General features: G+C 35.0%; 2 protein-coding genes across 3 annotated transcripts; both read right to left on the bottom strand.

Moving 5' to 3' along the window:
- Positions 1 to 4,396: 4,396 nt before the first annotated feature.
- LOC138320839 (tachykinin-like peptides receptor 86C) lies at positions 4,397 to 7,400 on the bottom strand. The gene has a single exon (XM_069264094.1). The coding sequence runs from the start codon at positions 6,655 to 6,657 to the stop codon at positions 5,503 to 5,505; it is 1,155 nt and encodes a 384-aa protein (XP_069120195.1). The 5' UTR covers positions 6,658 to 7,400; the 3' UTR covers positions 4,397 to 5,502.
- A 5,137-nt stretch (positions 7,401 to 12,537) lies between these two features.
- Positions 12,538 to 27,977, bottom strand: LOC138320838 (putative uncharacterized protein DDB_G0290521). Of its 2 annotated transcripts, XM_069264092.1 has the most exons (9): positions 27,819 to 27,977; positions 26,285 to 26,438; positions 25,768 to 25,844; positions 24,753 to 24,997; positions 23,901 to 24,057; positions 23,437 to 23,526; positions 20,959 to 21,063; positions 18,435 to 18,557; positions 12,538 to 14,558 (listed from the first exon to the last, which is right to left on the bottom strand). In XM_069264092.1, the coding sequence occupies exons 1-9, from the start codon at positions 27,908 to 27,910 to the stop codon at positions 14,381 to 14,383; spliced, it is 1,221 nt and encodes a 406-aa protein (XP_069120193.1). In that variant the 5' UTR covers positions 27,911 to 27,977; the 3' UTR covers positions 12,538 to 14,380. The 2 variants fall into 2 exon arrangements, with proteins under 2 accessions (XP_069120193.1, XP_069120194.1); XM_069264093.1 differs by lacking the exons at positions 12,538 to 14,558; positions 18,435 to 18,557 and adding an exon at positions 20,059 to 20,173.

Raw genomic sequence — 27,977 nt, 5'->3', positions numbered from 1 at the left:
GATCTTTTTTCTCTTTTGGTACCCACTGCAAATTTTATGTAACGGAGCGATTCGATTACTTGTACGACCCTGTCACATTCATCAGACTAATCAACCAGGCACCATAAATACACTAATGTGTATTAGTCATGGTAACGTCACATATAAAAATCACTTGTTGATCATGAGTTTTAATTCATTACATAAACCATACTTTACAACCCGAGGAAAAAGTTAAGTGATGACGAAATACCTCCATTTTTATCTGAAGGGTTAGGTTAAATGATATGACTTTATATATAGCAACATTAATAGAATCTATGAAAATAAAAATGAGGTACAATGTCCAAATGTGAAAATTTACCTTACACTGATGCCTAAAAATAGGTGATGTCCATTTATACCAGTATGTTTGTGTGGGAAAATTGATTTAGGTGTAAGTATATATATGTGATTTGTATGCATGTTTGTGTTAGATGATTTTTAATATTTGATGATTATATATAAATAAATAATATATCATGCAGGAAATAAAGACTCATTCTTCCATTCATCTAGACATTACTTAATAGTTGTACATGTACAAAATGTATATCTTAGGTTTCTGTATATAAATTAAGGATCAAAACACATCTATTCGGATAAACTCTGCACTGTATTTCTTATGTATAGATGATGTTGGTTACCAGATATCATAAATGAATATTGTGTTGGGTTATTACAGACTCTTATAATCTAATGTGAACAAACATTTCAGTAATATAAAACGTCCTACCTTTTTGCAAGACATCCATGGCGTTGTTTAAGGACTAAAGTTGCTCAAATTAACCTATGTATAGATCTAACTCCTTTTGATACAAGATTGTTCCTACGGCCAGTGCTATATATCCATGCAATTCATATCAGTTCCTTTTTATGCGTTTTCTATTGTTTCGAATAAATTATTATTTTAGTACACTATTGATAATCATTGTTTATAACTTGTTAGTCCGACATATTATTACAACTCTACAGCGACCAAAGGGAGATAATCTTGACAAACCTGTTTACAGCTGACGCAACACTAGAGACAATTTAACTAGATTGGGTCTTCTCGGGTTATGACTACCCTAGATAGTCATATACACAAAACGTAAATAAATCATACGCAAAATTCATATACTTTGACACGCCTACTTAACTCTTTTCAAACAATTAGAACACTAGATTTCATTATTTTAGTGGGATTTGGTCAATCAGGAACACCCCAGTCTCCCTACTACATCACCAATAGAATAACTGACACGACACACAGGTACTGTCTTATTCTGGTGCACAAAGTGTTTAAATACACCAATATGTATCTACACAGACATACTCTTCTAAACTGAATAACAATTAATTAAAACGCGACGGTACGGAGACTTTACTAGGCGACTATACAATACATAAAGGAAACGATAGCTGACCATATTGGAGGAAACATTGACTGAAAACAATGCATAGCCGAGAAGTCACTTGAATAATTATAACAACCGAAGTATAAAAAGGTATGTTTCTTCTGCTATAAATGTAAAGAATTTTAGAAAAGATATTTATAATATTATCTTATTTTATCGTGATTTTACGTAGTTTACCATTGTCATCCTTGGTAATCCTGGTTGATTCTGACCTATCTGTTAAGAAATGCAACTACTGTATGTCGTGTTGCGCCGTGACCAATCCGCACCAAACCGTAATGTTCCTTATCAATTACGTAGCTGAATCGCATAAACACTTAGTTAAACGTAACAAACCTTTGGATACTTGTTAAGTTCGGGTTAATACGGTTGTGATAGGGAGTAACACGGTTCAGTACATTCTAAAACGGTTAAGAAGGGACAAGGATTGTTCGAACCGTAGTCAAATTTTGAACATGTTTAATATTACTGATATTTTCTTTGAGCACCAGAGAGTGTGTTCATTTAATGTGGTGTAGGATAATGAGTACATAATATACATAAAAGTGTATTCATATTTATTTAACGTTTGTTATAGAAACGATCCCATAACTTGTATGCTTGTACAAAGGCGATGTGTTTAAAGTAATTTATTAACGACTTTCATAAAGCCTTAACGTAACTGTGATATTAATTTAGGCCATGGGCTTTATGCCCAGTATACGCACCCGGTGATGTTTGGAAACCAAATGAAGGTATAACAATTATTCTCTTTTGCATTTTTATAAATAACTGTTTACTAATAATAGTTTGCTGCATCAAGTCAAATATGAAAACTTTGCTAAAAAGTTACCATTTTTGAGCTTAATATCCGATTTTTTTTTCATTTCCTGCGTAGAAATCACTGCATATATTGGATAATTTAAACCGTATCTGAAATAACATTTTTGCTATATTCTACTTTAGTTTTGAGTCAGCTTATGGAAAGCTTCACATTAATACATTAATACAGTAAGTTCTAAATTATTCATCGCCTAATGTAACACTACGATAAGTTTTCCATCATCTTGTATGTAAAGAAAAATTGGGTTAATAATTACAACTAACATAGATCAACAGTCCACGAGATGTGTTTTTATCACTGCCCTCATCACGTCGATAGCCTCACGCTTATTGGATAAGATCACGTGTATAACATCCTTCATCAGATTAATAAGTGCTCTACTTCCTATCTTCTATAATTACTTTCTCCCGGAAAGATATATTCCTATTGCATGGCATGAAGAATACTTTATCAACCACAAAACATGCAGCTTTATTTGAAGTGTAAATATCTCCGTCTTATCTTCAGGAATGTTGTAGAACCCTTTTGATTTAAATGGACAGAAATACATACATTTTTTGTGTATGTTTGAGAACTGATATCGATTCCACATGATTCATGTCAACACTTGTTGGTACAAAAGCATATTAGATATTATACAAATTATATTCACACCATTTAACATCTTTCTAGGATTTTTGAATTGTGCCGAAGAATCACTTTGTTGTTATAAATGTTAAAGGGACAATTCAGTGAGGCTAATTCTGTTACATAACCACGTAGTAAAACATGACATATAACAAGAATTATTATATGACCGGTGCTTTTGCTGTATTTTGATTGGCCAATACGTTTCTCAGAAGTATTCATCAACTGCGATATCAACCCCGAAATCGGCGGCAAAAAGCATGCGAGGTTACTGGACTCAGTCCAGATACCTCTCGCGAGTCCAGTAACCTGTGTCAAAAATAGATCGAGGAAAACTCCCTTGAAATGTGACGTCATAATCACTTTTGACGTCAAGCCGTATCCAAATATAGCGTAACAGGAGTTTCCCTCATTCAATGACGTCGGGATAATCTATTGTGACGTCATCAAGATAATAATCATTATGAAAATGATATAACCCTCGGCCTCCGGCCTCGGGATATATCACTTACTCGGGTTGATAACTCACCGTATCCACCTGAAAATAGGTCGATAATTGTATAATATTTAAAAAATTCACGACATTGTTATGTATTTTGATACCGTTGAAATTCCAAATCGTTGATCAATACGATTAAGCAGGTACAGCATGTTCGCTGTACCCAGGAGTTGTTGAAATTATTTTTAGACACGAACATACATCTAACAAGGTAAACACACTACTGTAAGAGCGATTTGAGTAGTTCTAGACAAAAAATTCTTTACTACACTGGCAAGGACCAGGGTTCGGCATACAAGACGTCCGACCACTATGTGTAAGGGCGGATAGTAAGCGAGTTTGAACATTTCACCCAAAATTCACTACCGTTTTTCCTGGCATATCACAGTAAAACCAATTAATCTAATTTCTATTAGAACTGGGTTGTTTCCGACGTGCAAATTTTAATGTACTCTTAGACTAAATTGTCTCTTTAAGAAGTGAATAATTACCATTAACTTTGATTTTAAAGAATTTCAACTACTAAAACATTTGAATTGTTTGACGTTTAACTGTCAATAAACTCGTTTTGTTCATATAACAAGAGACTAACGAATGAATGGACTTCTCTGTCAAACAATTTTAAAATTCGTTCAATTATTTCATCATAGGTTTTGTTGTATACACATGGCTTTGACTATTTGTGATCAAGTCTAAAATAATCATTATTATAGGAGGAGACTAGCGCAGGATTACTCAAAACAATCACTCAGTATACACATAAAACAAACACTCATTATAGATATATATTGAAACGAATTACATACGACATTAATCTACGAATCACAAGCAAATAAATGCAACCAATAACTAATCAAACGATAAAATCAACGGTGTACAAAATTAATATAATTGGCGATTTGATAAGATAGTATCAGTGCAGTCTTATTTGATTACAGTTGATGGTGATACTTAGTAACCCGAAAATAAATCTATTTTCTTGACAGTGCATTAATTCAATGTCATTTAATGTAAAACCGACACAACACGTAATTCATAATGTTTTATTTAATCAATAAAAATAATATGATATATAAATGAATAAAGAATAAGGGTCAAAGAAGTAATATCAACAGATTTTCTAGATGACACGGGATCCCATCAAACATAAGTCTGTAGGATACGGTTACTTCAAATGGTAAATTTGAAACAAAGAAGTTATTCCAACCATAAGGACAAAAAAATTGTGAATTTTTCAAGGCGATCTGCCCCTTTATCAAGACACACAAAACGAACCCGATAACATTATATGACACAAACAGTAAAACGGGACAATGAAAGAAGACAAACATTTAACAGCGCAATTAACCCTTCGGCAAGTGGCAAGAATAGATATACTCCTACGAAAAATCATTTTTCAATCAAATTTAGGCATAGCGTAAAATAAAAACGTATATTATAAAATCATGACAATTAATTTCGCCACACTCTAAATAAAAGAGGAAATAGGCAACACCTTTTGACACAGAACACAGAATTGACCATATTAAGAATGTTTTCGTGGAATGTAAACACTGATATTCTGCATTTGTATTACGATGCCTATTGATAGACTTGAACATTCTAGGCCAAAAACAATGATCAGCAATAATAAACTCTTTTCGCGTGAGGTTAGTTAACATCGACAACGGAGTAAATTGTTTTAAATAAGAGTACATAAAATCATCCAAATCATCCAATAAAAAGTAAAAGCAAACAACAAGGTTACAAAATGCGACACAATCTAATTGTATAAGCTGAATGCTTTACATGAAGTTGAATTGTCTCGACTCTTGCGGAGCGAGTTCGAAATCTAAGTGATTAAGTTGCCAAGTACCAACCGTTGGTAGCTTAATTTGTCACCGGGTATTTCGGCTTTTCTCCACCTCTATAACCCGATACAACATTAAATGATCCTGACTTAACAGGACGTAAAATAGGTTCATTAAACGTCATCTTACACGTGTATTTACAACATGACTTAACTCATGAGACCTGAAAAATCTTGATTCGAGAGCAAACATTCAGTATACTCCAGTATTTTAAAAAAAAATTTCTAGATTCATTAAATGTCACATTTCAATTGATATCATCTATTATCACATGTTTGCTAAAGATCAATCAAACGAAAAATGTACGCGCTTACTCGAGTTTGATTTCGGAGAGTGGGGTGATCTCTGAGATCTCATTGACCGTAGGGATCTTCGAGACCTGAACGACCACTGCCCTCTCCGAATACGTGTACACATATGTCTGAGCTCAAATCTGAATCTTTTATCCGAAAATCCGTAGATAACCGGATCTGCGACCGTATTAAAAAACACCATCCAAACGAACGTGTAGTAGGCCGCACCACCCGAAAATCCCAGAGAACATTCGAAGGTCTTGTTCATGAAGAATGCTATGGCGAGAACGTGATGAGGAAGAAAACTGAGGATAAAACAAAGTGTGACAGCCAAAAGTGTCATAGTGGATTTTCTAGTTGAACGATCCAACATTTCTGCCGGAATCGGACATGCTTTTCTAGATTTGATAGAACCCTGAGCACCAATGAAGTATTTCCTGTGGGTGTAAAGCCCTTTCACAATCAAACTATACATCAGCGTTAGAGTTATTGTAACCGCTAGAGCTATGGTGGACATGGTAACTTGAAACATTTTCATATATATGGAATCGGCATATTCATCTTCCACTAAGCACCTGTATCCACTTAGATCATTAAAACCAATTTCAACAGAAGTTTTTCCAAACATCACGAATGTCGGCCATGACAATGCTATAGACAACACTAGACCAAGAGAACAGCAGATCTTGGCCTGCTTTCCGGAAAGTTGTTTCTTGCTCGGAGTGCAAATCTTACGGTATCTGTCCACAGCGATCACAATCAGCAACAGAGCAGACGACAGAGTGACGACGTAACTTCCGGCGCGTCCCAGCTTACATGCGTACTTAGATCCCAACAGCAGTGGAAAGCAGAGATAAGTAAAGTAGAAGGGCATCACTCCCAAGCAGTTTACCATATCTAGAGATGATAGCCATATAATGTAGGTCCTGTAGTTAGACTGACGGAATCTCACTAAATAAATCCACAGAACAAGAGAATTCCCAATTAATCCGAACACAGTCAGAATTCCAATTAGAACAATGCCTCCTATATTCCTCTGCATAAACGCATTGTTAATGTCTTCGAGACCTGTATTGTTATCGAAGTTAAAATTAAGAAGCCATTTATGGCAGGCAAAAATTGACAATTTTGTCATATTAGTTTGCATTATCCACACTGAAACAGGTTTCGTAAGCAGAATAATTCAGACAGTGTGATGAACTGCTTTGCAAAAGATATTCATAACTAAAACATCGATGTTTGGATTATACTTCGTGTTTCCTTTTCTCTGTTACAAATATGATACAGATGACATGCTGACCGCCACCTCTCATTCATTTTACAAAGTAATGGTCAAGTAATCATCATTAAACGTGGTAATGATTCTAATGACACACCAATTAAAGTTTCACTTCTCATAGCTGATCGTTGTCCTCATTACAATGGAACTATATAATAAGTCCTACATGGGTACAGCATCGTAAACACTGTAACTATATAGCTTGGTATACGGCCATCGGCAACAAAAACTGATATGACGAGAAGTTCCTGTAATTCTGGTACAGCTGGAGATGGTATGGTATCGCTCTTTGTGTACACTTCAAATATGTAACAGCCAATGTTGATTCGCTTTTTGTTATAAGGATTGATCCAACAGATGTTCCCCTTCAAAAATGTTTCCAGACGATTATCTCAAATACAACATTGCCATAGTCTTTACACTTCGTACACAGGCTTAAGGCCAGCCATGATGTATTTACGTGTTGACATTTCTGTATCACAAAGTCTTCACAACATCATAAGTTTGTGTCGGACTATGTACTCAGATTATCTTTCAGATATTTTATTTCGCCGTTGACGATGAAGAAACAAGTGTGCGGTTTCACGTCTGTACGTCAACTCAGGAAGTTGGATGTGGTCACGGAAATTCGACAGCGGGCTAGATACCCTAATACACCATGTCACATCACTGTATTACCTAATTCATGACATGTATGTAGGGCAAACAACCTTATATGTTATTGTAAGATTAGGCCCCGTCCTCTTTCGAAGTCAATAACAGACTTAAATAATTTTACTTATCACAATGAAGTAACTTAGTTTAGACTGAAGTCGTCTCGTTTTGTTTCAAGAAATCGGATCTAAGTCTCTTATTGCTCATGTTGTCAAATATCACTGGTTGGTTGCTAAAACACTATATAATTAATCCTTCTCTGCCTTTAAATTCTCCGTTTTCAGTTTATTGCACATGGTGAAAGTACCGATTAGCAAGAATTCCACATATTTATAGGAAGGTCACCAAAAATTCTACAGTGAACTTATGAAAGCGTGAATAATTTTAAGAATCTCAGTCAAGTAATCTAGTACATTATAATGAGACGATATTAAATCGTTTGAAATGCCTTAAATATGAGTAAGCATAAAGCAAACAAATCATCGCTTGCAACCAGCTTCCGTTTCGATATCTGGGTTAGGTATGAAACAACATATGTTTTAACTCCAACTTAACATAACAAAACTTTCCAGAGAGAGAAAGATGAAACTATGAACAGACTCCACAATATATATGATCAAGATAGGATCGCCATTTTTTAAATGGAATGGTTCGCGTTTGTTCATAGAAAAATATATTAGTAATTATAAGTACTAGCTATAGACAATTTCCAAAATTCATGATTAATGAGTAGTTTCATGAACAATTCGTCTGGTATATTGCTTATGAATTTTTGTCTCCAAACAAATCCAAAATAGACGTAACATACACAATTTCACTAGCAAAATATCGTTTTGAATAGCTTTGGCTAGCGAAGTTGTTCAAGGGAGTATACCGTACTGTATACCCTTGACTAGCGAAGTTCTACCAAATACATAGTTTAAAATCAAAACGCTTTGCCATTGAATTAAACCGTCGTCGGAACCCCATGGTTAATTGCAATACGCTACGCTGCACTTGATTTTGAGTCTTGATGAACACTCTGGATTGAGGATGGTTATAATCAGATAGGTGTGGGTTACTTTGATATAGGTGTGGGTTACTTTGAGAAAAGTGGCGGGTTACTTTCAGATAGGTGGCGGGTTACTTTCAGATAGGTGGTGGGTTACTTTTAGATAGGTGGTGGGTTATTTCAAGATTGGTGGTATTGGGTTACTTTCAGATAGGCGGTGATTTACTTGTAGATAGGTGGTGGGTTACTTTCAGATAGGTGGGGGTTATTTCAGATATGTGGTGGGTAAATTGCAGTTAGTCGGTGGGTTACTTTATGAAAGGTGATTGGTTACTTTCAAATAGGTGATTGGTTACTTTCAGATAGGTGGTGAGTTACTTGTAGATAGGTGGTGGGTTACTTCAGATAGGTTTTACTTGTAGATAGGTGGTGGGTTACTTTCAGATAGGTGGGGGTTATTTCAGATATGTGGTGGGTAAATTGCAGTTAGTCGGTGGGTTACTTTATGAAAGGTGATTGGTTACTTTCAAATAGGTGATTGGTTACTTTCAAATAGGTGATTGGTTACTTTCAAATAGGTGATTGGTTACTTTAAGATAGGTGATTGGTTACTTTCAGATAGGTGGTGAGTTACTTGCAGATAGGCTGTAGGTTACTTAAAATAGGTAGTGGATTACTTTCAAAAAGGTTGCGGGTTACTTTCAGATAGGTTGTGGGTTACTTTCAGATAAGTTGTGGTTTACTTTCAGATAGGTGGTGGGTTACTTTCAGATAGGTTGTAGGTTACATAAAATAGGTAGTGGATTACTTTCAAAAAGGTTGCGGGTTACTTTCAGATAGGTTTTGGGTTAGTTTCAGATAAGTTGTGGTTTACTTTCAGATAGGTGGTGGGTTAGTTTCAGATAGGTGCTCTTTAAACATACATTATGAAGGAGTTTATTATAAACATATGGAAAATATACAAACGAATATTGCTTCCGTAGCAATCACTTGTACATTTAATCTATTAGCTATTTCATTTCCATCCATCAGTACGATAAATGATGAAACAAGGACATAGTCATTCAGATCCCCCGCCAATGGAGATATCAAAGCTGAAGTAAGTTTGATTGTGGAGACTTATGTGTATGAAAAAAAACCCCAGGAAAAAGGAAGTTGAGCTAAAGAAAGATGGAGTATAATTCAAGTAGAGCGGGGCTGCAATTGTTGAATCAAGTATACAGCCTTGACATTCATATTAGACTATATACACAAAGATGGGTGGAGTTTTGCAAAGTAACATTTACCATTTACCATGATATTTTCAGCAATGTTTCCATGGTAATGGAAAAAGTGCAAAAAAATGAAAACCTAAAAATAGCAAAAGGTACTACTAGACCATAAAAAGAATGTGTCTATGAAGTTTCGTGGAAATATCTCTGCTGGTTTTAGACTTATGTTCAGGAAATAAACCTACTACAAAAATATGATATTTTCAGCAATGTTTCTATGGTTACAGAAAAAAGCACAAAAAGTGAAAACCTAAAAGTAGCAAAAGGCACTACCAGACCCTAAGAACAATGTGTCTATGAAGTTTCATGGAAATATCTCTGCTAGTTTTAGAGTTGTGCTCCGGAAACGATTCTTACACAAAAATCTGCCATTTTCAGCAATGTTTCCATGTTCAGAAAAAGTACAAAAGTGAAAACATTACAGAAAAACCATAAGTAATGGCTAGAGTCAAAAAGTGAAAAACCTGTACAAAATATATATTTCAGCAATAGCAAAAGGTGAAACTACTAGACCATAAGACCAATGTGTGTATGAAGTTTCGTGGAAATATCTGGAAAGTTATCTCTACAAAATAATATTTCAGCATGTTTTCATGGTTACGTTTACAAATAGAGTTGTGTGTAGGTTCCGGAAACCATTTTTAGAGTTAGCGTACGTACGACGGACAGACGGACCGAACGGAACCCATTTGTATATCCCCCGCCAACTTCGTTGGGCGGGGGATAAAAATATTGCTGGTATAAATCTATCAATTTTTTTATTTATATACCCTTGCATGGAATCATTTCCTGTTGGTGTATGCTAATTTATAATTATACGTCATGCCTCTCCATTATATCAAAGTTAAAAAAGTCACCGTAACCCCTGACGTCATTCTAAAATTTTGACACGACATCCGGTTTCCTTTTGACGTGAGTTGCCTTGCAATTGTGTTATGCTATTACACTATTTCAATTATCTCCGAAAGTTAATATAACATACATATATATATAATGTCATCAACATGAAAAACAGTATATTATTAAAGCCAAGCTACAAATGTAATATACATATGTATTTGTAAGTACCTGAACATCTGGATACGTACACCGTACGTACGGTATAATAGCCTTACCGATATGAAAGTTATATGTGCCATAACTGGGCGAAAATTTTGACGTTATTTTCTTTGGCAATTCAATTAAAAACTATTAGCTTTGATAAATTAAGCTGTGAAAATCATTCAAATGGACAGACAAGTATGATGCATTTTAACAATCATTACAACACAGAATTGATGCACTGTAAAATTCACGTTTTTTATGCCTTGTGTGTTTAGATGGATACATATCTGCAGAAGTCACTTTACATGGACAGCTTTCCTATATTCAGTTTAGAATAATAGGAAGATCGCCAGTTCTTATATTCAACTGGGTAGTGGACGAGAATAACTATACAGATGTTCTTAGGTTGAACTTTTAAGGCATTTTCTCCTTAAATAGTTCGAATGCAAATTGGTTTGGTACCACAGTGACACTTTTGTTACGAAAAAATGCTGATATTTTAGTTGGTACTGACATTGTTAGTGCTTACTGTCTTTCCTTTATTCCAGATGGCTGTACTATTGTAAGTCTTATTTGTTTAGTGTCATGATATTGCACACTCATATTTTAGGAATAGTTTTAATCGAAACCTCTTGCAAGCCATATATCACAAACTAGGAAAATAACTGTAATCATTTGAATGTTTTAAAATATCATTTTGTAGTGTTCAATAGATATTGTATCTGTGACTAGGACGACAACAAATATAAGCACATTATATTACCTGCATCCGAGATAATAAAAAAAGTAGTTATAGAATGTTTCTATCCTCATTGTAATCAAGTGCTTCTTTATTTGAACAGATATTAGCACCATGGAAAAGGTCGAAAAGGCTGACGTAGTCGGATGGAGCTAAAGCTGAGTTCCTCCGAGTTGACGTCAGTGAAACAAGGACATGGCTAGCTACCAATGGAAAGGATTTAATTTTCGTGAGGACGGAAGAAATGGTAAAATATATTATGATTAATCTTTTTTATTGTGTGGAGCAATAACTATTTTTTTCAAAAGAAATGTAAATTTTGAAGGACGATTTATCGATGGCGAGCCACATAATTTAAGCGATCGCTCACTGAGATAAATATAGTGCAGTTTCAATCCAACACCCCGTCACATAAATCAAGTTTTCTAACGCTACAGAGTTGATTCTTGAAAATTAACATCCGCATTAACAACTATACAGTAGTCTAAATTATTGTCAATATTTTTTCTCAACGAGTTTCTTCACTTACGATAACCCCATCACATCGTATCTCCGGACATAGAGAACGGATGATTTAAACCGTGTCCATGAACTTAAACTGAGATACATTGTAGCATATAGAACTTCTAACTTAGAGCTAAAACCCAACTATACATTCATAATAGTTTCCGAGCAGTATTAGCTACACCGGAAATTGGATGTATAATGTGTGAAAGTCCGCTCTCAATACGTATATTAACTGTAAAGTATGGTGGTGTATAATGCGAGTGGCGGATACGGCATAACATAAACAGTATAGGATAGAATGCGGTCAGACGTCTCTGACGGGAGTGGGGAAAAGGGGCATTTATACTGTAAACTTAACATACATATGTGGTTAGATTACGATTTAGCATTCCTGACGTTTATGACAACTGATGAATTTGATCGAATTTCGATATATAATCTGATTCAAATAGTCTGTTGGTGATATAAAATTATCTGAATAAGCGTACCAAGGCAGTGATCATGCCATGAGTATTTTTCAAACAAACAAAATGACAAACAAACACGAGATTTAGTTTTTATTGTAATAAAATCTATGAAAGACAACTGAAACAAAAACTACACGAGGCGACAATTTCTCTATGTCACTAGAGTAAAGGCAACAATCAAGAAGGTAGAATGTTTAAGTAAATTGTTGTATATTGATATATGTATATATTGTTACCTTCTCATGCCTGCAGTTATCTTATCTACGCTTGTTTTTTCCCCATTTTCATCATGAGTAGATACTTCCTTCTATGAAAACTAGTACTTATTACATTTATTTAAAAGTACAACTATATATGATTGTAACCACATTTTAAGAATGTCAATTAATATTACTGATATTAATTATGTTGACTATTTTGAGAATATATATATATAAACCTTAAGCAATTTAATTTAAAATGAATTAAGAATGATAGTATAACTAATATGACCAAGTATTAAGTAAGTAAGTATTGCTGTAAAAATGAACTTTACTAGTAATACAACCACTAGTTAGGTATTACTTTTGACAAACATCGTGGAAAGGAAACAGAGCCATTTTCAGTCAAAGAAAAACATTTAAGGCAAATCGAGTAGAAATACAAGTATTTGACACAAATAAGAGTTATGTAAAAGTCTAAAAAAATCTATCTCATATTTAACATAAAAGTATATACATGTATTACATACAGGTATATACATGTATTATATACAGATAATTTAGTAAGTATCTAAAATAGTAAATCAAACTTAAATTGTCTTGCTATGTAAAACATTACATAAGACATTACAGAGATTGAAATGATAACTGAAGTCAATTATATGTCAAGAAATTCAGATACACAACATATAGACAACGTACAATTATATAATAAATGGATTCGTACAATTATATAATAAATGGATTCTATGTAACACGCAATATTAGTGTACAACTCACATATTTACCACACTGAAGTGTAAAATATATTCAAAGTTGTGTTTAATTAGGTCAGTTTCTATATTAAGAGCAGTACCTAAAAAGATTAATAGGACAAATTTAAAATTTATTTTCAATCTATTTTAAACATCAAAAATTAAATCCATGTTTTTTATGTCCTTTTCTTCTAAACATTTTATTGCTGGTAAAAAGTTTGTTTTAATAAAAAAACAGGAATATCACAGAAGAATTTGAAAAGGCATGCATGATTAAACGGAGAAAATTGGCCATTTTTGTCGTAGAACTAATTGTATATTCATAAAATATTCAATGGATTCTGTATATCTAAATGTAAATATGTTAAGATTTACACATATTTAAATGTCGCAGATATTATAAAGATTATGTCCAAGTTATGGGAAAGTATACAATGCAAGGCTAAAGTAAATGAAAATGTTACGAGGAATATACGAATCCATTGATAAAACACCTTATCTCTATCCAACTATCACACATTATTTTCCTTATTTCCTTAATTAAATACGAAATAACTTAATATGTCTATAGCTCTTACCCTGTAAGAATTCACTAAATAATAATTGTTAAGTTTTTTTCCCCAATTTCTCCATCTCACCCTTGATCTATGTCGAGTACTCTATCAAATAATTAACCAAAGGAACGACAAATTCACTTCTGTTCACATACATGTATTTTTTTAGTTTAATCAGATTTACGTCGTGGATTGTATATGCAATAATGACCAATTGCAACAGCATCTTTCATATTGTGTTATCATTTCTATAAAAACGAAACTAACAATTTAATTTGTAAGAGATTGTTATTAGTTCGCACCAGGGAAATCTCTGGACTCAAAGTACTGCTACAAGGGTAACATTTACAGAAGATGTCTAGTCTGGGTAATACCTTGGTCTGCTTAAGCAGCGTTACCCTTGGATATCCTAAATGTTTGTGACCAGAAACTCCTGCCGATTGGCCTGGTGGATATGTCCCAGTGACTGAGGCCCACACCGATTGGCTGGATCTGGACCCGTAGCTCCCTGAGCTCCCACTACTCGTGACAGATCCGGTCCCTGGCGGTTAGCACGGTTTGGACCACTGACAAGTGTATAATCCGAACTGAATTGAAACAGGAAGTTATGTGAGGAATTTATCAACATTTATAATCAAATTCCATCCTAAGAAGTACATATTCCATATATTTTTTTCATTGCTAAACATGCTTCCATTTTTAACGTTAATTTTCATTTATATTCTTATATGCAGTTCAATACATAATAAAACAATACATTTTGGACGAAGTATTTATTTGGCCATGGGCTAGGGGGGGTCCCACATGCAACCCCTCCCCAACCTCCGAACCAACATTTTTCTGAACCCACTGTTCACAAATCAAAATTCTAACATTGTATAAGTTGGGATGAACTTCCGGTGATGATGTCATCAAGATGGCCGCCATCTCGAATTTCACTTAAAAGTGTAAAATAGTCATAACATTGACACTTTTTCAACCCAATTAGACAAATGAGGTTATACCATCATTAGGTTTACAAAACACCATCAGGTGCGTATTCTGGGCATATGTTATTTTTCGAGCTCCAAACTGCTGACAATAGTTTGCTGGTATATTATAATTTCTATAAATAGATCATTGACTATTGACGGTTTATAATTAGTTGACAGAATATCTAGGTGGGACAAGTCAGTTTCATAACTTCATAATCCATTTTTATGTTCGAAATTTTGTAGAATAGTAGCGTCTTAAAAATAATTATTACAGCACAACACCTACTAATAGTGTAGCAAATGTAACCTAAGCTAAGCATGTGTTTCCGTTAATATCACTAACAGTTTCCAAGACGTTTGTGTTTGAAAATGAGCACATCCATTGTTTATTTCCAATGCATAGCATAAGCAAAATGTCAGATGGTTACTACACTGTCACATATTTCTTTCATTGGTTCTCAAAGATAATCATTATTATTATGCGTGCTTTCTCCCTTCACTACTTTAACCACTGAAGTCACTCGGCATGTCTGGTAGCTGGTACATGCAGTCCTAAACAAAGTAATCAAGATATCAGTATCCAATTCGTCGAAAGCTAGAGTGTCATTTTCGATGCCGATGAGCTGATGTGACACTATATTACCAGTGTTGTTCTAGCATGTCATCTTCCATGACCCATCCATGGCTAGAGTTCATATCAGGAACAACAGGCTCAGAGATGTGGGAGCTCTTTCAGATTCCAAAGTATTGTAAATGCTGTTTCAGACTTCTTCGTCATAATGGAAATTACACCAGATCCACATTATTTGAATGGTGGAATTAGTTCTCCTTAGCACATAGCTCCATAATTCGTATCAAGCACCATTCATCAACCTTATGGACCCTCATGCGGCCATAGATGGCACAGGTGATATCTTCGAGGTCTAATGATTTTTCTTCGCCAAGCCTAGAAAGCACTTGCAGCGAACTATTGAGTTTTCTGGAGAGTCTTCACTGGTCTAACTTCACTCCCTTGAAGGTGTTGGTGGTGTCACATCTGGTTTATACGTGGAGACACCATTGAAGTCTCTCCAGAAAAAAGTTCTCTGCAGTGCATTCCAAACTTGGGAAAGAGTGAAACTTCACTTCAGACCTCAAAGAATTCACCTGTGCCATCTATGGTCGCTGAGGGTTCACAATAATGAAAAAATTGTTCTTCATATGAATTAAGAAGAACCAACTCAACCGTTCGAAGAATGTGGATCTGATGTCTTTTCCATCATGCCTGGGAAGTCTGGAACATCATATACGATATGTGAATCACTAGTTTGGAAACAGGAAGAGCTCCTATATCCCTAAACCCAATGTTCTTGATGTTAATTCTGGCCATGGACGGTTGACAAGAAAGAACCACAGTGGCAAACCGGTAATGTTATGTTACATCAGCTCATCAGCTCATCGACATCGAAGATGACACTCTGGCGAGAAGGCACACACGATGACAATGATTATCATTGAGAACCAGTGAAAGAAATATGTGACACTGTAGTAACCATGTGACATTTCCTTACGTTATCACACAGAAAATAAACAATGGTTGTGCTTATACTAAATGACACAAAACGTTTCGGAAAGTGTTATGATATTAACGAAAACACAGGCTTACTTAAGTTTTAATTTTGATATGCTACTAGTCTACAAAATTTCGAAGATGAAAATGGATTATGTTAGGAAATTTTGAAGACCTACTTAGATATTCAGCCAACTTTAAATTCAAATTTGTAAATATATAAATCATCAATAGCCAATGTTATATTCAGTAAATTCTAAGAAACCAGGAAACTGTAGTGTCAGCGGTTTGGAAAAATCACAATCATATACCCAGTATACACACTCGGTGATGTTTTGTAATTAAACAAATGATGGTATAACAATAATTACTTTTGCATCTCTATATATGTTTGTTGTTGTTATTTTTACTGATTAATAAGAGGTCAAATAACTGGTTAGAAATAAGAGTTTGGTGTTGGGAAACATTTTTTTGCTGCTCAAAGCCAAATATGAACAAGAGGCCCATGGACCTTAAAGAAGTTCAGGTTCTGATATATTTGATGAATTAGATCATGAATGAAGGTCCCTTGATCCCAACCATGCTACAAATCCAATATCATACCTCTCGGCCTCTTGGTTATTTACAAAGACTTGTTTAAAGATTTTAGCCTTGAATGAAGGTCAAGGCCATTGATTTGAACTAACTTGGTAGCCATTCGTCCAAGCATGTCACAGGCATAATATAAGGTCTCTATGCCTTTTAGTTGTTCACAAGAAGTTTTATAAAGATTTTAGCCTATTTGTCCCCTGTGACCTTGATTGAAGGTCAAGGAAATTCATTTGTACAAACTTGGTAGCGCTTTATCCCAGCATGTCACAGGCCTAATATGAGAACCCTGGGCCTTTCCGTTCTTGAGAAGGATTTGTTTAAAAATTTTAGCCTACTTGACCCCCGTGACCTTGAATGAAGGTCAAGGTATTTGCATTTGAACAAACTTAGTAGCCCTTGATTCCGCCATGCTGCAGGCTCAATATGAGTATCCTGAGCCTTTCGGTTATTGAGAAGAAAATGTTCAAATAAAAAGTTTATGCACGTCGCACGGCAAACGGCGCACGACGACAGACGGTGCATGATGACAATAGATCAAATGACCTAAAAATAAAATGCAGCATAATTATAATTAAGTTTCACAGCCCCTGAATCCTACATCCTGAAACGAATCCTTCAATGCAACAATTAGATTGTTTAGGATTAGACTATTAGTTTTTGAGAAACAGAGCTAAACGAGAAACTTTAAAGTGAAATGTTGACGACAACGTCGCCGCAGCTGCTGAAAAAGTAATGCCCACGACGATAGTTTGTGAAGATGATATAAAAATGCAGTAGATTGAATTGAAATCAATTACGTGGTTACGTTCAGTACAAAGAAAGCGTACTGAATATAGGGGAACGTGGGGAATTCTACTTACAGTGCAAGTACAATTAATAAGTAAAATTGCTCCCCAAGATTATGTACACTCTCATCTGGTCCCATCCTAAGGTCTGGGTTAGGACCATTGGTTATATACTGTATAATGTGGTGTACAGGGTATAACTTACAGAAGGAGTGACTTATCTGGTCCCATCCTAAGGTCTGGGTTAGGACCATTGGTTAAATACTGTATAATGTGGTGTACAGGGTATAACTTACAGAAGGAGTGACTTATCTGGTCCCATCCTAAGGTCTGGGTTAGGACCATTGGTTAAATACTGTATAATGTGGTGTACAGGGTATAACTTACAGAAGGAGTGACTTATCTGGTCCCATCCTTAGGTCTGGGTTAGGACCATTGATTATATACTGTATAATGTGGTATACTGGGTTTTACTTACAGAAGGAGTGACTTATCTGGTCCCATCCTTAGGTTTTGGACCATTGGTTATACACTGTATAATGTGGTGTACTGGGTTTTACTTACAGAAGGAGTGACTTATCTGGCCCCATCCTTAGGTCTGGGTTAGGACCTGTTGTTTGTGTCCTGTTTGCAGATTCTGTCCTTGGCTGGTGGGTGATGACTGGCTGCCTTTGTGTAGGTTGTCTCCTGAAAAAAAGAAAAAGAAAAAAAAAATATTAGAAGGAATACAGTATAAAATGTATTCAGACGTAAGATCAAAGAAAAGGACAATGTATTTGTATTTTCATTGAATTCTTCATATTGTTATACATGTATAAACATTTATAACATATACCGTATTCGCCTTAATTAGCGCCCAGGGCACTGAAAATTGTAATAAAGTGGGGTGCTTATCAAAATCAAAATGTAAGTCGTGGATGATATTTTAACTCTTTCTGTACTCATGACACATTATCTGTTACAGTAAATATATACATGCCTTTTAACCTTTTGAGACACATTACCTATGTTGTGATTCACATATAAAGGACTTGCAAGTTCATGTAATATTAATTCTCTACAAGACCAGAAATGTATGTTTTAAAGACATAAATGTCTGTCTGTATGCATACATTAAAGCATGGCAGAACAGAAAAGACACAAAATGTTCCCCCAATTACACCATCGGGACATAAAACAATAAGTGCATTATTAGTGATAAAATGAACAGACTAAAACTGCCACAAGAAATGAGAGATATTGCACAAATATCATATGGCCTAAAATTAAAGAAAAACTCATGCTTGAATAACTTAATAGTAACTTTAAATATAGTAATGTTTTGAAAGAAATTAAAAGAAGAAATTCTATCAGGCTCCAGTCAGTATTTGCATTAAGAACCTGTCATGGCCAAAGATGATGATAGATGGTACCTTTAATATAAGGATTTGTGTAGTTTGTTGTGACCAGGATCACAATGAATGATGATGGTACATGGAAGTTGATTCATTTCAAACAATTTGAAAAGATGTTGGTGCAAATAATGTTCACATATTCATTTCTTTACTTCAGCAAATGTCCATAAAAATTGTCTCTTCTTCTGTCTTGAAACATTTCCATTTTGATGATCTATCAGTGTAACTTCCCTTCGTCTACAATGTATCAGTCAAAGTGATTTGTTTGTTTGAAATTTACGGCCCATCGACAACTAAGGTCATTTAGGGTGGGTCACAGTGAACCTTGTTCGGAGTATATGAGCACCTTGTCTATGTATACATCTATCAGTTTTTGCCTTCCTATTTGTCCCAAGATACCATGGGCCGACTATTCCATCTTTGCATATTACATTTACCTTCCTTACGGGTAGGTATCCATTGTGATGTCATTGTTTTGTGAGCAAAACTCATGCAGTTTGTAATGAAAAGTATGATGTTGCTCACAAACACATAATGTCACAATCAATACCTACCTGTAAGAGAAGATAACTCTGTAATATTCAAAACGACGAAATTCATGAAAATAACACATTTAACATAGTTTTACTGCCTATACTAACATGAATCCTTACATGGAGTCCCATTTGGCTTTTGAGTAATTTGGAGTGTAAGACTTTATCAAAGATGTGTGAATTTACTTCAGAGCTTTCAGTCAGACCCCAAACAAATGTAAACAAATGGACAAAAAGCAGACTACAGAATTAGCACATGCTTCCAGCTTTACAACATCACCCTAACCTTGATGTGTTAGCTTTGGGGGTATTCTGGCAGCACACCGTCACTAAGTTTTGGATAATGCTCGCTCTTGTTAACAGTTTCTCACTCAATCTGATCAGTGAGGCAAAAAAACCAAATGTTTATCAAAAATCTTAAATTCTGATACTATAAGAAAATTTTGAAATGATGTGTCTTTGATATATCCAATCTAAATTCTAATATAGGGAATACGATTAGAATCACTCAACCCAGAAAAAAATATGGTAGACTAGTACTTGGTGATAGATGTTACACAAGAATTCCACGGAAGTGGATGTGTCACCTGCACAGCATCACAAAAAATAGTTATTTACAATGGAAAATATTGTTCATAATTAGGTGAAGTTATCAGGTTATCAATAAATTTTTAAGTTATCCAGCGGAAACCATGGATTTATCTGTTTTGACAATTTTAAAGTCCCGTAACTCTTGCAAATAACAACGGATTTTGACCATTATCAAACTCATTCGAGATGCCATTGATATAAAACAATATATAAAATTTGGTTGAAATCGGACAATAAATAATTAAGTTATTACATGGAAACCATTTGCCGGACGCCAATGCCTACATAGTGATACCTAAGTGTCGCCCTTGCATTGCAGGCGACACAAAAAATGGTTCTTATATCAGGCTTTTCCTCTCTCCCTCTCTTTTATTTTCATAAATACAAAAATAAATCGTAAACATTGCATATATGAATATATCACCAAATAGTCAAACACACTTGAACACATAATAAGTGTAGCTTGATTCAGGATTACTCTTAAAATGTCTATAATAGATCAGAACCCTTAAATTTAAAGAAAATATCCAGCTCATTTACCCAGATAACTATAACAAAAGTAAGACTTACTGTGTTACGTGAGTTGGTTGCTTGGTCCTTCGCTGACCGGGATGGCTGGTTACCACAGATTTTGTACTCTTGGGCTGACTTGCCTTTACAGTAGTTCTTTTGCTTCTACACAAATAAGTAAAGCAGATAAAATAATTTTAGTTTTATCTTTAACTTTACAAAACTGTCCCGGTTATGAATCCCCTATTTGGTAACATTATTGAGAGTAAAATTTTATTACAATACTGATGATTCTTTTTTTTTTTAATAAAGAATGTATTATATCTCAGCTAGCTTAAAACTGTAATATAAGCGTTCAAAGGGGAGACAAAAACAAGCTCTTGGTATCCAGATAAGGAGATATTTGTCCTAGATGAGAGTTTTACTATAGATACAATTATATATCCAGCTAGAAAGCAGTTTTCTTTAGCTTAAGAGTTTTACTGTAGGTAAAGCGAAGTTTACTGTAGCTAGAAGTTACCAAATTCTTTTGACTGATAAGATAAAAAATAACTGTTCTTAAATGGTGTTTTATAACAAATGTACCAGAAAATTTACTAATATTAATATCAAAAGCTTTGGTTGAGTTGTTGAACCGATACAGTGATAAACAGCATGTTTACATATCTAGAAGCTGCTTGAAACTGGTTTACATCAGTATATTGGTATACAGATCCAGCCCTAGTTACTGGTGTTACACTTTGGACAATAACCATAGATACATATATATACAGTGGAACCTCCCGAAACCGTTCATGGTCGGTGCACATAATTTCGGCCGGTTTAGAGAGGGTTTGGTTTTGAGAAGTGAATCGAATACCGATCATTACGATCCGAATTTAATCGATCGGAAGTCGTTTTTTACACTAGTGTACCGCATGTATGCCTAGTGTTCGTTAAAACCGACCGATATTGATTGTTAATGTGAATGTTATCACAAAAGAGAGAATCATACGTTTAAAAGGAATGAATTACAACAATCTTGATTTTGTTACCGCTTATAAACGTAGTTTAGTTAGTTGCGTGAATGTTCTTGTGGATGTTCTCGTCTGCACTAACCTACATACGGCCGATCGCTTCCGGTTACGTCAAGAATCAAATTATATGGTCTAATTACACGATGATCAGTCGATGCCGGTCATTATATGACATAGTCATTTTCTAAAACAATACGTGGCTTCGGCTTCTTCATACAGATAATTTACGACATATGTAAATAAAAAAAAAACCCGTGTGATTTGAATACGAAACTATATCTTTATTACTAGCTCTGCTTGTTTTCATACAGTAAACAAACCGCGTGCACGTGGTAGACTTTCGTTAAATATCTAAACAATAGACATGATTAAATAATTTCACCACTATCTCGGGTATAATTACCATGTACCTAATAGCCTTCACATCTGTATACATGCCCCAGGACATGGCATGCGACAACTATGGTACAGGTACGTGTGTATTTCACGGTCGGTTGATCAGACCTCAATGCAATCTATCGGTGTCGCTCAGGTTAAGGCCGGTTTTCAGAAGTGTATTTTAGTTACATTTGACTATTCCGATCTCAAAATCGGTCCGGTATTCGGAATTGGGAGGTATCGGTTTTGGGAAGTTTTATATACTATTAATAAAGAGGAATTCATTCCGTACATGACATCCATGTTCGGTTTCTAGAGGTGATCGGTTTTGAGAAGGTTCGGTTTCGGGAGGTTCCACTGTATATATATATATATATGTATATGGTAAAGGCTATTTACTATATTCCCATTTTACATGATGGGAAATACTGGGATTACAAATAGACTCTGCAAAGAAAATATGTTTGCAAAATTATTTAAACCATTATTGAATGGTCATTAATATGTTCATTATTGATTAGTAATAATAATTTAATTATGTAGTGATACCTGTATTTATATTTACTGACAATACTGTTACCTCCCCTGCGGGTATTGTCTATTATGACGTCATCCTGTATCTAAGCTAAAGTAATTAAATATATATAAATAAACAATCGCCTGAAGATGGCCTGAAAGGCCTGAAAATGTTAGCGAAAAGGAATGCCTTGTTGATATTTTTTATTCTTATCCACTGATGCACAACGTTTTTTAAAAGTTTAAGTACATATATATATATATATATTAATGATGATAAAAGCCTGGGTTACCATGGTTACACTTTAGACTATGACAATAGATACATATATACTAATGATGACCTTGGACAAGGTCGTTAGTTTCCATGGTTACTCTTTAGACTTTGACAATAGATACATACTAATGATGACCAAGGACTAGGTTGTTAGTTACCATGGTTACGCCTTAGACTATGACAATAGATACATATATACTAATGATGACCAAGGACAAGGTCGTTAGTTTCATGGTTACACTTTAGACTTTGACAATAGATACATATATACTAATGGTGACCAAGGACAAGGTCGTTAGTTTCCATGGTTACACTTTAGACTTTGACAATAGATACATATTATATACTAACGATGACGAAGGCCTAGGTGGATCATCGTTGTCAAGGGACACAGGATCCAGAGATGTAGAAGCGAAAGATGTGGTTGTACTAGTACTGGACCTGTAAGAAAAAAACAAACTTGATTTTAATCATGTTGACACTTACAACTGATCTAATATTATAATAGTATCACATTTGCTACAATCAAGTAGAACTATATTTCACTCAGATAAAATAACAATTCGTGTTTATAAATAACAAGGCATATTTCAAAGTAATGGAACAAATGACTTGTAATATAGAGCACCTGATATACAATTCATACAAAGTCATAACTTGTAGTACAGTGACTCCACTCACACCTTGTTTTGTGCTCTAAGCTCTTTTATGTATATACCGTCACCTTATTATTGTGACAAATCCAATTATCCTGGCAAATGAAACCATTATACAGAATACCTGAACAGAATTGATATGTCTACATATGTTCTTACTTTGGACGTGAAGGTGCTTTATTGCCTTTTTTTTTATCTTCACCCCAGCTCTTTAGTAACATCCTGGTCTGTTCCTCCTTAAATTCACAAACATCTAGAGCCATTGTCACCACCATATTGTCCAAATTGGGAAACTCAGACTTCAGATTAGACGTTACTATTGGAACAAGACAAAAATATCTTTTTATAACTGTAATCCGAAATAAAAAGTTCATAAACTAAAAAGAAGATATATACATACTGTAAGTCAATGTTAACTTTCAAATCTACTCATAAATACAATTACTGCATTTGAGATTTTTTTTTATATTAAAATTTCAAATGTTTTTCAGAAGAATTGAAGGGAGATAAATGAATATCTGATATTTTGACAAGGTAATGCCAGTGCTCCAGTTAAGATGTGTGTAAGGGTTAATCTGTCAATTACCCCTAAAAATTATTTGAACATTTACAAATTACCCCTACAAATATTTGTATAACTCAACCCAATTAGTGTCAGCGCTTACATCTAGAACTAATATCAGAAGAAATTTAGTAAAATCAGATGAATTCCAGTTATTTTCAAGAGTCTTCATCAATTGTGCTCTTGTTTCAGATAGATATTTGCACAATTGCTAGCTTATCATTGATAACTTTATACTATAACCACATAACTTTTATTAAAATATCTCTTTTAAGTTTGTACACCTCTCTCAAAAGTGCGAGTACAATTATCCACCCCTTAAAAAAATTATCTGCAGCACTGGTAATGGTGAATGTGATAATTCTGTTAAGATTAAGCATTCCTTTTTTAACAGAGCAGGATCATGTGTGCTATTCAACTTCTGTCAGAAAATTACATAGCTATCTTACTTCTCTTCTTATCTGCCTCTGACACTGGGGGCGCTGGAGCAGGAGCTGGAGATGGAGATGGTGATGGTGACCTTGCTGGTGACCTTGCTGGTGACCTTGAGGGTGATTTAGCCTTAGCCTTCCCTTTACCGGCTGACTTGGGTTTAGATAGCATATCATTGGTTCTATGAGGGGACTCAGCTGGACCTTTCTGGTATCCCATCCTTGTCAACATCACCCTTGATTCCTCCTCATTGAAATTACACCTGTTAAGATTTTGGTCAGTCTCTTTAAAACCTGACAAGATTAGTTTGGATTATAGGCTTATCTTTTAAGTCAGACCAACTAAAAACTTCAAAATAAACAGGGCCTTCAAATTCAAATTTGAGATAACAAAGTTGAGGGATGGAATAGTGCCCGGGCCGAAGGCGAGGGCGCTATCCCATCATGAGACAATACTATGAGGCAATAGTGCCCTCTCAACCAGGCCATAATGGGTTTAGTACATCACCCTGACATGAGACCGTTTTCCATGTCATCGCAATAGAAGCATGTCAAGCGATAGGCCTACCTCGCAACGCTATCTTCATTTCCACACCACGTTGTTACATTAAAAGTACAACATATAAATTGTGGCAGAAATATGGGATTCTATAAAAACGGTATTCAGCTTCATGAAAATTAAAAGTAGATCAATATAGAACATTAGTGAACTGTCTTCTGTAGAAAAGCAACATTTGCTTCCATCTTTCCATCCCCGCACAAAACAGCCTGTCCACCATCTTGACGTCTTGGTCGAAGTATCATGTAATGGTGACGTCACAATACATTCAAGTTCAATTTCGCGCCACTTCAATAGTGCCCGCTTGTCTGGGCACTATTGCAAATAGTATCCATGTGTGTAGCCAATCGGAATCCAGTATTCTGTCACGTGATGTACTAAATCATTTTACAGGTATATCATTATGTATATATGCCTGCTGACTGTTGAGTGTGATGAGTCTAATGACCTTGATTTGTGATCTATGATACATACGCGCTGACAATGTCCTTGATAGTGTCCAGAGGAACTCGCGGGTAGTCTTTGTGAATGTTTTCAGCCATAGTGTCATCCTGGAAATAAATACCTCCATATATATATAATATACTGGACACCTTGTATTCAGTATGAAATGGTAAGTCAATATCAAAATTGTATGATGCATTGTATTTTGATATTCAAATATCATCATTGTTGAGAAATATGTTTTATTAGTATATGATACATCCATGCAACTGCATGTAAAGGTGATCTTAGGAAGCCAACAATAGGTGTGTATTTTCTCAGATTATTCAATTACTGTATTTTAATTGACTGAATGTTACATGTTGATTACTGAAGTCAAAAGCATGCACCATTCATCAAGGTGACAATGTAATACAGGTCAACAGATGTTATGATTAGGGTAATATTGCATCAACTGGTAAAATAAATGGAAATCTCTACTCTCAGGAACTGACTAGTCAACTAGTAGCTGACCATGATATATCACACATTCACTACAGGGACTTACAACAAAAGTTGGCTCTGGTGATAACCCTGGTATGGGCATCTTTTCGGGTTGCAATTGGTTCTTCTGGGGAGGGAAGGCCGGTTGATTTGTCACCTGAGGGTTGAAGCGAGGATCCTGCCATGTTGTCTTTTTTGTTGAGTGATCGATGAAGAAACTAAAAAAGAATCATAAATTAAAGTTATTATTTATCTTTAGACTTTATGGCTCTACTAGCTGAGCAAAAGATTTAGCATCCTAAGCAAGGCCTAGTATGCATACTTGCCTGAATCTGTCACTAGTAAATTGTTTTAGGCGTATTAAAAGCCTGACAGTATTTAATTGAATTCTGTAGATATTTCAGTATTTTGTAGTTATAGTTTTGTCAAAAATGGAAGACTGAAAATTCCAACTGTTGACATGTACCTGCTCATGTACTCCATGAGAGTCCATGGCCACATGGCTGTTACACTTACAGTCACTTGGTTTAATTATTGGACGTCATTTGCTGATCGTAGACACAACATAATAGTTTCAGATTAGATAAAGTGGTCTGTGACAATTTCTTACCAAAGTACCCATTCTCGCCATCACATGTGTATTTTAAAATAACACATGAATTTTCAAGCAATATTTTGTGGAAACCTACATGGTAGCATCTTCTATAATAATAAGCTTACAAATACACATACGATGGGAAGAATGGGTACTTAGTGAGAATTGGTCTCCTACCAGTGGTCCTAACTTTAATAATGGCCATGTTCATGCAAGACAAAAAGCTAAGAAGGGGCTGGAAATTTAAAATAGACCAGTTATTTGAGTAACAGTTTAAGTTACCTATTTGATTTTGAGTAATCATTTATTTACTCAAATGCAGGATTCTATGCAATGAAAACTCCCATTTTTTATAGAATATTCGAAACAACTTCATTGCATTTTTTTTCATGTAATCCTGAATCCTCGCCATGCAGGGGTTCCGATCACTTAGGATCTCATTACACCTGGACTATCTCATAGTAAAACTGGAGGCAACAGAACAGGTAATTTAGTCCTTTGATGTGGTTGACAGCTGTGTGGCTTTGAAGTTGGGTGTCTCTCTCTTTAATCTTCAAAGGAAATCTTTGCTGGCCTGTGATTGGTTCAGATTTTTTCCCCTCTGAGCTGCCTTCAGTTTTAATTACAATGAAATTGTCCAGGGATGTAGAGATCGTAAGTGATCGAAACACCTGGAGTATCGAGGATGATAATCCTGCATTTGGGTAACTTATTGATTACTCAAACGTGTAACTGTTACTCAAACGCAGATCTCAATACTATACAGTAGCTGTATAGATCTGGTATTTGATAACGTAATTAGGCCTAATGCAGAGAAATACAGTAACACATGAAGTTTCATTAGTTTATTAGGTCTTATCAGGTTACACACTTTTGCAAATATGAGAGTATTGTGAAATATGCATCTGTCAGTGAATCATAAATAACATATTTATATGTGTCGTTCCAGTTCGATGACTGCTGATTTAATTGTTTATTTAAACATGCAATGAATAAAACTTACTATGCCCGTTGATTGGCATCCCAACGACCTTCCCATCCCGGGGGTAAGGGTGGAATCCACTTCGTCGTATTTGGATTGACGTTATACGCCATTTTGCAAAATACTACTAAACTGTAATGATACACGATTTTGGATACATAACAAATCGTCCGTCCAAAG

Source organism: Argopecten irradians, chromosome 4, assembly GCF_041381155.1.
Source record: "Argopecten irradians isolate NY chromosome 4, Ai_NY, whole genome shotgun sequence".
Taxonomy (NCBI): domain Eukaryota; kingdom Metazoa; phylum Mollusca; class Bivalvia; order Pectinida; family Pectinidae; genus Argopecten; species Argopecten irradians.
The sequence above is the reverse complement of the archived record's forward strand: the minus strand, read 5'-3'. Positions and strand labels throughout refer to the sequence as shown.

Excerpts from the sequence above, each read along its gene's own strand:
- LOC138320838 (XM_069264092.1), bottom strand. The coding sequence starts at position 27,910 with ATGGCGTATAACGTCAATCCAAATACGACGAAGTGGATTCCACCCTTA. Across the intron at positions 25,845-26,284 it reads CACCAGAGCCAACTTTTGTT|GATGACACTATGGCTGAAAA; the intron begins GTAAGTCCCTGT and ends ATTTATTTCCAG. Across the intron at positions 24,998-25,767 it reads ATCAAGGACATTGTCAGCGC|GTGTAATTTCAATGAGGAGG; the intron begins GTATGTATCATA and ends AAATCTTAACAG.
- LOC138320839 (XM_069264094.1), bottom strand. The coding sequence starts at position 6,657 with ATGCAAACTAATATGACAAAATTGTCAATTTTTGCCTGCCATAAATGG.